The 12908-nt window shown below is 39.4% G+C and overlaps 2 protein-coding genes across 4 annotated transcripts; both read right to left on the bottom strand.

The window, feature by feature from the left end:
- Window positions 1–521: 521 nt before the first annotated feature.
- Window positions 522–3984, bottom strand: LOC18591165 (uncharacterized). 3 transcript variants are annotated; one of them, XM_007017126.3, is made up of 6 exons: window positions 3426–3982; window positions 3196–3294; window positions 3047–3112; window positions 2882–2947; window positions 976–1296; window positions 522–895 (listed from the first exon to the last, which is right to left on the bottom strand). In XM_007017126.3, exons 1-6 carry the CDS (start codon window positions 3792–3794, stop codon window positions 815–817), a joined length of 1002 nt encoding a protein of 333 aa, XP_007017188.2. In that variant the 5' UTR covers window positions 3795–3982; the 3' UTR covers window positions 522–814. The 3 variants fall into 3 exon arrangements, with proteins under 3 accessions (XP_007017188.2, XP_007017187.2, XP_088664909.1); XM_007017125.3 differs by having other exon boundaries at window positions 3196–3291; XM_088808783.1 differs by lacking the exon at window positions 522–895 and having other exon boundaries at window positions 961–1296; window positions 3196–3291; window positions 3426–3984.
- A 1457-nt stretch (window positions 3985–5441) lies between these two features.
- LOC18591164 (putative E3 ubiquitin-protein ligase RHG1A) lies at window positions 5442–10441 on the bottom strand. The gene is made up of 6 exons (XM_007017121.3): window positions 10181–10441; window positions 7120–8848; window positions 6604–6654; window positions 6244–6342; window positions 6019–6159; window positions 5442–5943 (listed from the first exon to the last, which is right to left on the bottom strand). The coding sequence occupies exons 2-6, from the start codon at window positions 8806–8808 to the stop codon at window positions 5812–5814; spliced, it is 2112 nt and encodes a 703-aa protein (XP_007017183.2). The 5' UTR covers window positions 8809–8848; window positions 10181–10441; the 3' UTR covers window positions 5442–5811.
- Between the last annotated feature and the right edge of the window lie 2467 nt (window positions 10442–12908).

The raw sequence follows: 12908 nt of genomic DNA, 5'->3' as shown, positions 1-12908 counted from the left end.
AGCCAGCTAATCTTTTTCTTTGCTGTATCCTTGTCTCGATCATATATAAAACGCAAAAGAGTTTCAGTTTCAGAAAACTTTCTTCTTTCCTCCTTTTTCGGGTTCAAAGATGATTGCTATAGCCCATGGTCAAGTGTAACTTATCATAACCTTTAGATTCTCTTAAAGAAAGGCTAGCGAACAAAACAAGTTAAAGCTGAAAGTTTTTGTTTTTATATACCACTGCCAATCATCATTACTCGCCCAAAACTAACCCTCTTTTCGCCATCGAGATTCCTTGCGAACCCCAATCCCTCTCCTTCTGGGACCACCTCCACTTCAGATCTGTTCAAAGGAAATGCCTTCACATGACAATTTAACAGGGTCTTTAACACATTTTTGCTTGTAAGCTGAATTAAGTGTGCATCACTCCTACACTTTTGATAGAATGGAGATGGTCAGGGAAGGAGGGAACCTACAACATTTTGCTTGAGAAGACTAGCAACAATTTTAACTCTATACAACACACAGAAAAACATGTATTGATAAATGATAATTTTCACTTTATGCAGGGGAGGTGCGATAAGCACGGTTGGAACTGAGCATCGGGGGTTTTTTTCTATATATGAGAAGGATGCCAGCAGCATCAGTCCCATAGACCATAGTGTCAACCTGTTACAACTTAGAACATAAATAACTGAACAGGTATAAAACGGTCATCAGTTTCAATCATTTTCAACATCATTTGCGCTCTATATGGTTTTTGAACTAGAGGAAGAGTTAGACGTGATGGCCTCAGTTTTATACATCCTGTTTCTTGAGGATTTCTGCTTGGCTAAGACACGCCTGATGAAGAGTTATTCCCAGCATGATTCACCTCTAATTGCAGTTGTGACCTGCCTTCCTTGCAGATTTCCTTCACATTACAACAACGATGGCCTGAATTAGACCAAGAAGTTTTCTGACAGATTCATTTCTTGTTCATGCTAAAATTACCTTGGAAGATGTTGAGTGGCTGAAAGATCCACAGTGCGCCTCAGCAGATGATTTAAAACCAAATGAAGCTTCCAAATTAGATATGTTAGCTACAGAAGGTGCAACAATTGGCTGATTTGAGATGGTGCATGGGTTGGAAAGATTAAAAGGCGTGTTCATCAAGCTTTCTTCATTTGAAGAAAATGTGCCTGCTCCTGTGTTGGGACTGAAGAATCTATTTCCCTCATCATACCCCATGCCGGTGGGAGGCAGTTGCGTTGGCTGTAGTACTCCTGGTAAGCACATTGGGTACAATCTGAATCCATTTCTCATCGATAACATCTGCATAGCAATCACAACAAAAAGAAATGACATTTCATGGTTCTAGCTCAGTTTGTGTTGCCCCATACCATCACAAAAACCAAACAGATGATTTAGAACAAACCCAGTTTATATCATTTCATCTTTCACTCATTTTTTCTTGAATTCTATTCCATCATGTGCAACAAATCCAACAAATTATCTTATCATCATCACACAAAATAAATGTATAAAAAGAAAACAAATCCCTTTCTCCTCTGAACATGTTCATGGGCATCAGCAAAACCAAAATGATTTTAAGTCTGAATAGAGTTAAAGCACCACATCCGCCTAACCTTTCTTTCCTCCCAGTCTGAATCCCATAAACAATAATTATCTCCATGCATTTGCAAAATCATTAAAAGATGTTGACTGATTAGTAGCATACAATTGCACAAACTGCTTTGTCCTAGAGTCATTCAATAGTGCACTATCTGATGCCAATAGCCCCAATCCTCTGTAACATCTTGTAACACATGTTATAAAATTGAGCTGGTATCATGACATTGTTAAATGCCAACATTGCAGGATCTTTAGTATAATTCACACTGGTTTTCTTCAGTGCTTCAGCAAACTTTGACTTTTATGTGGGATCAGTTGGTGTAGTCTTGCTATAGCTGCAAAGCCTATCAGCAAACTCTTTGAATGCGAGAATTCAATAATGTGGCTACCAGAAAGTGCAACCACCTCTTCAATAGTGAATTTCTGGATGCAAAATCTGATGGCAAAAGTTAGGTCATGTTATCTCTAAGGATGTTCTCTTCAACCCTAGAGGCTTGGCACAGGAGGGTATGTATGCAGCCAAGGCAAACCGTGTAGAAAGGCCCTCCAACCTTGGTAATGTGGTTACGAGTGCAAAGGCAAGGATGTCAGCAAAGGAAAATATACCAAGGCCCAGGGTAGATTTATAGTATATATCGGATGATCTTTTCAAAGTCAATGCATGATCGCTGACGGTAGTTTGGTGAGAGCTTGGAGGATGAAGAGACAGAGAAGTAGGATAAAAGTAAAGGTGGAAGGCACGGGAATGGGGAGAGAGGTGATGAAGGAGAAAAGGGGCACCTTCCTGCTTACCGCTCAGGAGAAAGAAGGAAAAAAGGTAGGAAATTTAATGGATAGAAGTGAATTTAGGAAGGTTTCTTATTTTGTTAGATAGGAGAGAGAGATCATAATACACTTTCACGTTTCTTAAGCGTGATAGATGTTAGTCACATAACTTGTTACTTAATCATCAATTATTGAATTACACTCTTCATTTTATAAGGTATTAAAGATCTAAGTGCAAGATCATAATACCGCATTACCTAATTCAGGACATAAACAGAAATAGGAATTATAAGAATCAAAGCAGTAGTAATATATAGATAACTCTTACCATTTTCTTCAATAAAATTAACTAAAAATTCCATCTCTAAATAACATGGTCAGCTGTATTGGAATTTCGTAATATTTGACTAATAAACAGCAAAATTTGGCACGTGAAAATTAACACCGAAAATTGAAAAGACAATGTACGACAACAAAATAAGAAAACACAAAATGGCAGAATCAGAGGAGAACAACTCACCTGTACTTGAAGCTGCAGCTGCTTCAAGTACTCGATCGCCTCGTCAAGCATCGACGCCTTATCCGTCTATCACTCCAAAAGCATGGAACTCATTTATTAGAAAACATTTTTTTTAAAAAAAAAAAAAAAAAGGGGGCTCTGTTTGGTTATGCTTTTCTCAAGTACCTTGTTAGAGTTTGGGATTAGATTCTGTAACGCTTTCATTTTCTCATTAATCCTACTCCTCCTCCTCTGCCAAACAAACAAAAACAAATATCAATCAAATTTCTTATAGATTTCGAATTCACAACAAAAATGTTAAAGAAAAGTCAAACCTTTTCCGACAAATTATGGACTTCGGCTGCTCTGCTTCGCTTCGATGAACTCCGAGGTCGTTCTTGATTTGACGGCGCCTTCGATGGCTCTTGAACCTTCTAGATTTAAAAAGGTAATCTTAATCTCAGCTTGAGCTATTGGCCAAAAAAAACTAAGCTTTCGCCATTTTTAATTTTAAGGAAAGAAAGATCTTTGAAAATTAAATGAAAAGTAATTTCAATTCTTTAACCTCGCTGTCATAACTGAATTCGCCTGCAGAAGACAACGCAATGTCTGCGCTATCTTTAACATTGGCTCCAAAATAAGTTTCAGGATCAGAGAAATTGACTCGAGGCTCCGACTCGGCCCGAACAGCCGATCCGCCGAGTCGGTACTGATCCTCAACCGGAATTGCCATTCCGGCCCGGGAATTAGCAGCGGGCGTTGAGAATTCGGGCGCATGAGACGGAAAAGTGTGAATAGACTTAGTCTTGAATTGCATGCACGAAGAAGACGAAGATGATGAAGCAGAGGAATTGTGAAGGAGTTGGTTAAGGAAGGTGGAGATTTCTTCGGGTTCCGGATTTGAAGACGCAGGTGCTCCGTACAGATCCGCCATGAAAAAGGGGTAGGAGAGAAATTAAAGAGAACCGAAACACAGGCATAAAAAGAAGGAACGTTTCCGATTTGAGTTTCTTTTTCCGTGCTGATATTGTTGGCTTCTTTGTGAAGATGATGATGATTACCGAATAAACAGAGAGAGAGAGAGAGTATGGAGCTCTTTTCCTAAAGTTGGCATATAATCAAATTGTGATTAATCTCCCGCCTTAATTAAACAGACGGTCCAATGTCTTTTTTTATTTTCATTTAGGTCACCCTTTTTTGGTTTATTTCAAAATCTACCACCACATGTTTTGACAGCATCCAACAATTACATCTCCTTTCTGTTTTTAACTTTGGGTTATTTATACCCAAAATCTTTTGACAAATTTATCAATTTTCATGTACAGCAAAAAGAAGACTTAATCATTTAGATTCTTAAATTCCATCCAGCGTTAAGACAAGACAAGATAATATGGTTTTAATAATTAAATTATAGTTTTTATTTATTTATTTTTACTAGTATTTTCCATCAATGTTTTAATGTACAAAGGAAGGCCGATACATAATTGAAGGTGTGGAGGGATGGCAATGAAATAATGGAGCATTTGAAGGGACGTCGGCGTTATTAATGTATTTTGCCTTGAGACTTCAAAACCAACAAGGTGGGAAGATCAGAACAGAAGCAACAAAATAAAGGAAATGAAAGTCAAAGAGACAAGTTTCAGCCCTCACTGTCTTATCCAACCAAACGTCAGCTTGGCCTGAAAGTAGCATTAATTAAAAAGACCAGCCATTCCTGCAATTCCCGAGGCCACTTTGCTAGTGGCGTGTTTAGGAACAAGCTGTGACCTTAAATCAACTCATGGGATTACAGATTACTCCTTTTCTTCCTCACAGGACTCAAGGCCACACTCCCTGAATTTCCTGATTGCTGTTTCCTGCTGAATTGTGGCAAAAGATTCTTTGCTTTTAACACCATGGCTTGTCATGTTTCAGTTTTCATTGTCAGAGATAGGAGGGAGGATGGGAAGGAGATTGGAGAAATTTACAACATCGCAGATTTTGCCAACTTGCTTTATGTTCATACATTTGTCAGGTTGAAATTTAGACAGATTTGTAAGTGTTAGTCTCCCCTCCGATGATGGTTACAAGTCCTTGTTACCATTGCCAATACGCTACCCTCGACCAAAAGTACGGGTTAAACTTGTTTGCAAAGCTTATGTTAACTATGAAGGTTGCTTCCAACCTTCTTCACTGTCGAAGCATTACTCTTTCAAGTTGAAGGTCGCTTTCAACCATCATCTCCTTCTCCCTGACAACTTCCCTTATCCCATTTTGTGCAAGAAAAAATTGAACCAGCCTAGACAAAGAGATTAATAAAATGGGTTAGTCAAAAATTTTAGACCATACCGACGAGAGAGAATCCATTCACTAGAAGCAGCTGCAACAGGGGATCCACTGAAGACAGTATTGACAAAAACAGTCATTTTGCCAAGTTGTTAGAACAGTGAATTAGCCTGTTATTGGTTACGGAGAGAATTTCTTTGAAAAATTATGGTCAATCCAACAAATAAAAGTTATATAAGGAACCACTCACTTGACCTGCCTTGGGGTATCCATAAGGTCAGCCCCTCCCCCCACCAAAACAAAAAGAGAACCAAAATTAAGAGGAACATCAAAATGTAATGAAGTATTCAATAATCTATGTCGCCAATGGGCTAAGATTCATACATAAACTAATAGTGCAGTGATAAAATGAAAAATGTTGAAACCAGCTTTCCGTTCCCAGTGCTTCAGACATTTGTGTCATCCACCCTCATGATTGCTTTGTTTTGACAGAATTGCAATTAAAAATGCCTCCAGCTATTGAATTAGAAGTGCCATGGACTATCTCAGGATAAAAACTGTAAAGGCTACATATGGCAACACTTGAAGGATCACGTTCAATGATTACAGAAGCCACAAATTTGCAATCCTAGTCTTTCTTCCTCTGACCTGAGGAAGAACTAGTTTCCTGAAAACCAATGGTTGTCTCATTTATTCAGACCCGTTGCTTTGCAAATGGGGCACAAATTTTTGTGGATCAACCATTGTTTAATGCAATCAGCATGGAAGTCGTGGCCACATTCCAGTGTTCCAAGATCTTGTCCATCATTATATTCTTCCTGCATGTTTGTAAACAATTATTCAAAGGGTTCATAGAATCAGTAACGAACTGCACAGATGAGAAAAATCATTACCTGACAAATACAACATGGTTCTGCCTCTAACTGAGTTACTGGTGCAGTAGAGTACTTTCGCCGTTTCAGACGGCTTAGTATAGTTTCTTCACTCAACCCTGTGCTCACATTACCAATGCGCTCTTCCAGAGCCAATAACTCCTATTACCCACACAAAGCAATTCTACGGTGAGAACAATTTTCCAAACTCAGAAAGGACAGTAGATGCCAGGAATATAGAACTACCTCATACGACATGTTATCAACATCGAGCCGCATATCTCTATGCCGATCATGAATATCAGCTACCCCAAAAAATACTGATTGATCAAGGATCATAACATCCTGCCATACAAGCAGAATTAAAACGAGCAAACGTCACTAGTTTTGTCAGAAGTAAATTTAATTCAACAAACAACACTCGGATCCTACATTACATGGCCACCCTTTGCCCATAACAAGCTCAAATTTGGAGAAAGCTACCTATATGAACATAGCAACAATATATGAACAACCAAAACTAGAGCAATTTTTTCATGCTTCCATGTTTCAATTGGTGAAGATAGAACCACATCAAATCACACCCTAAATATTAAAAAAACTTACCTCAAAACGAAAGTTCTCACCCCTACGCATGAGATCCAAGACATTGCGAATCTGGCCCATAAAATTAACACACACTGTCAGCTCCAATTGAGTGGTTCTTTGCTAAGACAATTTAACATTAAAAATAAGTTGTATGCAGGTTAAAAGAAAACTTCACAAGATAGCTGTCACAAGATAGCTGGCATTTACTTTTGTGCGATCAAAATAAAGACCAAGGTGCAAAACATGAATAATTTATACATAGAATAATGCAAGCATTTTGGAATAACAACACCCAATGACATGTCTTTCAAACAAAAGCAACTAAGGACAAAGACAATATATGCGCGTTATTCTAAACAATTAGCATTGCATCATCATGCAAGGTGACAAAGTTTCTCCTATATCTATACCAGGTATGTGCTATACAGTCACATTTAGAATGGGAGCAAATCAAGTAGTACAAATGTTAAGCGAATAAAGACTATTCCTTGTTATGTTTGAATTTGAAGGAAAGGTGAAAAGTATCACAATTACCTCAGACACAACAAGCCTGCTTCTTCCTTCAGTGGCAGCAGCTAAAGTTCGGAGTGAATGGGGAATTCCAAGCAAACCAGCATCTTGCCTCTCCATCCATGACATTGACCTAGGATATGGACGATGGTGCCCCTGATTAGCTACTCCGGAGGAAAGCAGCAACTCTTCTGGAGAAGTAGGAGGTCCCGGAGAAAGTGAAGAATGATTGCCCTGCCCTCCAGACTCAGCACCAAGGGTAGACATCAATGATCGACGAACAAGTTCTGACAATCTCCGAGGGTATTGCGTAGAGGGGTTGGGATGAGGAACCCATGTGGAAGCGGACAATGCATTGGCACCAGAACTTGAGCCAGCACGAGATGTAGAAGCAACATTTCCAGAAACACTTATATTTCCACTGTTTAAACCTCGATTTGTTGGATTTCTAACTACAGTTCTCACCTCAGGTGCAGGAACAAACATAGGATGATCTAATAGGTTTCTAGCCATGCTTCTTGATTGATGTTCGTCTCGTGGGACAACATCTCTCTCCCCAGATACATTAGAACTTGATGAACTGCCAGTTCTTGAGCCAGAACCTGCATTCCACCTAAATGGCTGCACATTTCGCGGCAAGGATGGAACATGAATTAAGACATTCTGGTCTTGAGGACTTGCATTATCTACCACTGGTGCTGACCGTAAGTCCAGAGAATGATCAGTTGGAAGAAGTCTTGATGACTGCTGCGAAGATGAAACAACAGACTGCCTGGCCATATCACCTGCAGAAAATATAGGAGGGGCAATAGGTTCTTGTATACTTGAAGGATTTATTCTCGGCCGGAAATTCCTGCGTGAGCTCTCTGCAGTTGGTAAAACGATTTGTTCAGGGATGCTGTCAGAAGCTGATCCTCTTACATCTAATCCAAGTCTAGGGTGTGCCTGTCCTGACGGGGCAGATATATTCACACTACTTCCTGCATTATAGCTAGCAGAAACTCCATGCCATGCACTACTTTCTGCACAATGAAAGTAGCTAGAACTTCCACTTGAAGAGGACTGCCCAACATTTCCTTCAAGAGCCTTTCTTTTGCAGGATGCACGTCGACCCTCATATGAACAACCAGGTCCGCTACTATTACCATCTACAGCGTACCCACCACTTCCAGAAGAAAGTAGAAAAGCTTCAGGACCAGCACCAGGTGATATCCGCTCATTTTCAGATCCACTAGGCTTATATAGATTAGATCGTTCTGTAACTTGACAGATATCATCACCGTGACCCACTAGGCCTGCATTTAAGTTGAGATTCTGGGGAACAGTCCCAGCGTTGGGACTTTGGACAAGTTGAGGGTTCTGTTCATACCGCCGCTCTTCTAATCTGGGACCAGCATTTCCAGAAGCACTCATGGAAGATGACCATCCATGTTCTATTTTCCGCTCATTACGAATGACCTCATTCTGTGTGCCACTAGAGCTAGGCTCTCCCAAGCTCCATCTGCCCAGCTCCTGCTCCTCTCGACCAATAGAGTTCACGTATGCAATGTTCATGTCATTAGGTGACAGCAAACAATCAGGCAGTCGGTTTTCCATAGGATTTCGAATATTATTCCAGCACACCTGCTGGTCTATAGTGGCATTACTTGATGTCGAGCCATGGTCAAAGAAGGTTTCGGGCAAGGAACCAACTGTACCCCTCTGCCCCTGCATTAGGGCTTGAATGAACTTCCGTACAAATTATGGTGAAGTCCTGACAAATATTCCAATACACATTGTAAGTCTACCAATCATCACAACAAAGTGAGAGAGAAACCATGACACTGGAAGTGCTACTAGACAAAGTACTCAGTGTACAAAAATACACGACCATATAATATAAGTATGTTTCAATCCATTTTCATGTATCTATTAGAAAGAGAGTAGTTGAAGTAGGATTTGTGTTGCCTTACAGGGACATTTTTCCCCTCTGACAGAAGGAACCAATTGCTCCAAACAAAGTATCAAACTATTCACAGGGGCATACAATACATGCAAATGTTACTTGGAATCTTCAAAAATGCAAGCTTCAAAATGATAAGAAACTTACAGCTTTTTGGAAAACACAGAAGAAACAAATATCACATAAACAGAGAACACCCAAGGACAGGCAACTGCATCTAAAATCTAATGTCTAAATGTTACTAGGGAGGATAACGATAAGGCTGCAGAAATAAGACCGCGGCATGAAATTATGCAGAAATGCAGTAATCAGTGGGAGAAATAAGAAGTAACTAATTAAGCCAAGTGACCTCTCAACCTGAGAGTTTAGACAATGTAACTAAATTAACAAAGACACCGATTCTCCAGTGCAGCATAGCATCAACAAAGACCAGTAAATGTGCAGCTAGCAGCCCAAACCAAAAGGGCACTGAGAAACTAAATCTGGCAAACTTAAAACATTTCAGGGAATCAAAACCAAACAATAATGAGCATCCAGTAGCAGAAGTTATCCAACAACAAACCAAAACTAAAACAGACAGTAAATAAGGTTAGAGCATCCACGCTTGGCCATATAGAACAAAAGGCAAAGACAGACAAAGAAAAGAAACAAACTGAACGCATAAACAAGAAAGAGGCTTTCCAGCTGTAGTTATCTCTTAAATATGTTCCCTCAGCACCCCCATCCCCCAAAGCCAGCATACAAAAAGATAAAAGAAGAGAAGAAAGACAGAACACAACTAAATCAAACACAACCACAAAATGCAATAGAGAATCTAAGGTCAAACAAGGCAACTATCAGCACCATCTCTCTACAAATCGGCTATTATAAGAGACAGCTTCGACAATCAAACATCCAGTGGAAACACGGAACAAAAACTAACAGACTTTAGTTACAAACAGGAAAGACCTGAAAAGAATATGCAGATTTTGAAAAGAAAAAAAAAGAACATAAAAATCAAAACTTTGAAAGACAATACCCTATAAAGCCAAACAACCAATAAAATCAGGAGAAATAAAAACCAGAGAGAATATCCTCCATATCTCATCTGACCATCAACCGATCAAGCAAAAATAAACATGAAAGTAAACCCAAAGAGCTCACCTAACGGATGGAAATGAAAGACCTTGATCGATCTAAAGAATCTTAACAAGAAAATAAAGGGATTAGACCACAAAAAACGGATGAAAAAGCAGTCTTGAAGCTATTCTCCTTTCCTCTCTCAAGAAAAGAAAGAGAGAAAGGAGAAAGAGAAAAGAAGAAAACAAAAAACACCCACTTGAGCAATGGGAGGAAGGGAGAGGGCCTTTGAAAGATAAAATGAAATGAGAAATCAAATATACAAGAAACAAAGAGAGAGAGAGACTAAAAGAGGACAGTAATCTGTAATTTACCAAATAACCCTGCGGACAGAGAAAGAGAGAGATAAAAAAGAAGAGAAAGAAAGAGAGAGTAATGTGGTCATAAAGAGCAGTTTCCTAACAAGAATTGAATAACAAAAACAATAAAAACAAATAACAAGCAACAACAACTAGGCAAAGGTGTCCTGTTGGGCCGCTTACCAAATGGCTTTCAAGTCTCCATCTTTCTTTTCCTTGTAAAGATTTTTCCCCTCCCTATCTCTACAACTAAACGTATAAAATAAATAAATATTAATTAGGACCCGTCTCCCAATGCCGTCCGTAGGCAAAGCCCCACAAAACACTAAACTCCTCCCTTGGTTCTGTTTCCATCTTGTTCACGCCAAGCACCTGCCTGCCCTTCCTTCCCCTTCTCCTCCCGCTTTAACCATCCACATGCCTCTCTCTTTCTCTCCCTTTCCTTACCCCTCTCATCTTATGAGGAGCCAGCCACCTTTTTTTGTGACCAAGAAAAAGTTAATTAAAGACTGATCAGTTTTCCAAATACATGAACTGATGACCATGACATGTGTAAATATGTTAGATACAAAACGTGGCTACCCCACTTGAATGACTTGGATTTTCTTACCCTTTTTTCTTCTTAAACATCTAAAAACCTGATTGCTTGGTAGAGCATATAATTTTGACTATTCCCCCCGCCCCCCATAAATGGGATTTGTTTCTTTCTTTTCTCATCACATGCTTGTCAAGGAAAACAAATGAATCATGTAGGGGGTAGTGATACAACACATACAAAGAATTAGGCACCATCTTGAGATGGGGTAAGAACCTGAATTCTGTGTCGGTATATTTTAGGTGGAATATGTCAAATGGAGGAGGCTTTGGTGTATGCGCAGAAATATCATTGCTTTGCTTGAAAGAGGTGTGAATACAATGACCCCAAAAGTCCCCTCCCCCCTCCCCCCAATGAGTATTTTTGCAGGTTCTTGCCCCCAAACTTGCTTTAATATTTCGTCTCCTGCCGTTCATATCTCAATCGTGGGGGGCCTCTCCTCTTAGCTTGTTTTGTTTTTCAACCTCTTTTTTTTAATTGATTTTTCTCCCTCTCTCTAACCACTCAAAGGTGGTTGCTTTGCTTTTTTATCCTACAAAATGTGCCCATATGGACAGATGGGTTGTGCATACACAACCGCATTGTGTAATATCTGTCATTGAAAATTGATTAATAAGATAAGCATTGATGATTCCCCCATTTCCAAAGCGAATATTAGAAACATGACCTTTGCTTTTGACAAAAAAAGGACCTTAAAGAAAAATCTCTACTACCTACAAATGACGCCAAAACACTCTCCCTGTATTTGGAACTAATCATGTACCAGTATCTGGACATTACGCACTAATTCCCAAAAGGAAAGATTAAAAAAAAAAAGAAAAAAAAGAGGGAAGAGAAATTAAATGAGGAAGGTGATTTGACTTTTGCTTAAAGAGGACATGCTTGCAAGTTGGAATGATGGGCTGGTTATAAATTCTCAAGGGAAAAGTGAGTCAGTTAGGGCCTCAAGGGATGGGGTGTAGTTGTTAGCAATTATGTGATTTAAAACCAGACAATCCCCCTCTCTTTAAAATCTGTTTCTGTTTCTGAAGGGTGGGTGGTGGGAGTGATTGAATCAATTAATTGGAAGGGAAGCTTATGAATTATGACCCTAAATTTCTTTCTTTTGTTTTTTCTTTTCTTTCGGCCCTGGGAAGAACGCAAGGACTAAAGTGACCCCTCGAACAGTATGTGTTAGCATATGAGAGAGGTGGTGGTGGAGGTTGAATGCGGTGATAATGATTATGCACATGGCAAGTGTTTGCCCATGCAATTTAAATCCAAAACTGGGGCTGTGATTACCACATGATGGATTGTGGGAACTGGGAAGGGAGCGTCTTCCTGTTTTCTCTAGGTATGTGACCAAAAAAAGGGGGCAAGATACTTGTGGGCAAGGTAATGAAGCTACAACATGGCCCTGCCCACTGAATTAGAACATGATCGTTTTGATAAATAAAGCAACTTTGCAGATGAAAGGGCAGAGAAACTTGGCAGAAAAGATTTTGGTTTTTGGTTGTACTACCTTTATAGTATGGAAATGAACACGTATCTTCATTCCAGATGAGAGCTAGGGATTGGGTTGGGGATATTGCCAGACAGCCAGAAGTTGAAGATGTTGGGTCCAGGGCATAATCAGCCTGGCTAAAGATCATCAAAATTCAATTCAACCAGGGAAGGGAAGAAAAGTCCTAACAACGTAAGCAAGCACTAAAATTCTTTAGTAGTATTAATTACTTCCGTCTCATCTAGATTATTGGAAAAAGGAAGAGGTGAGCTCTGAGCTGGGCTAACAATGCTTTCTTCATTGTACTATCATTTCTATCTACTAATAATCACTTCCATTTTTGTATTAATAGAAAACACTACATACAATTTTCAC

This window comes from Theobroma cacao, chromosome 8 (genome assembly GCF_053813885.1).
Source record: "Theobroma cacao isolate CCN51 chromosome 8, ASM5381388v1, whole genome shotgun sequence".
Lineage (NCBI taxonomy): Eukaryota > Viridiplantae > Streptophyta > Magnoliopsida > Malvales > Malvaceae > Theobroma > Theobroma cacao.
Note: the sequence above shows the minus strand (reverse complement) of the source record. Positions and strands in the feature narration are given on the sequence as shown.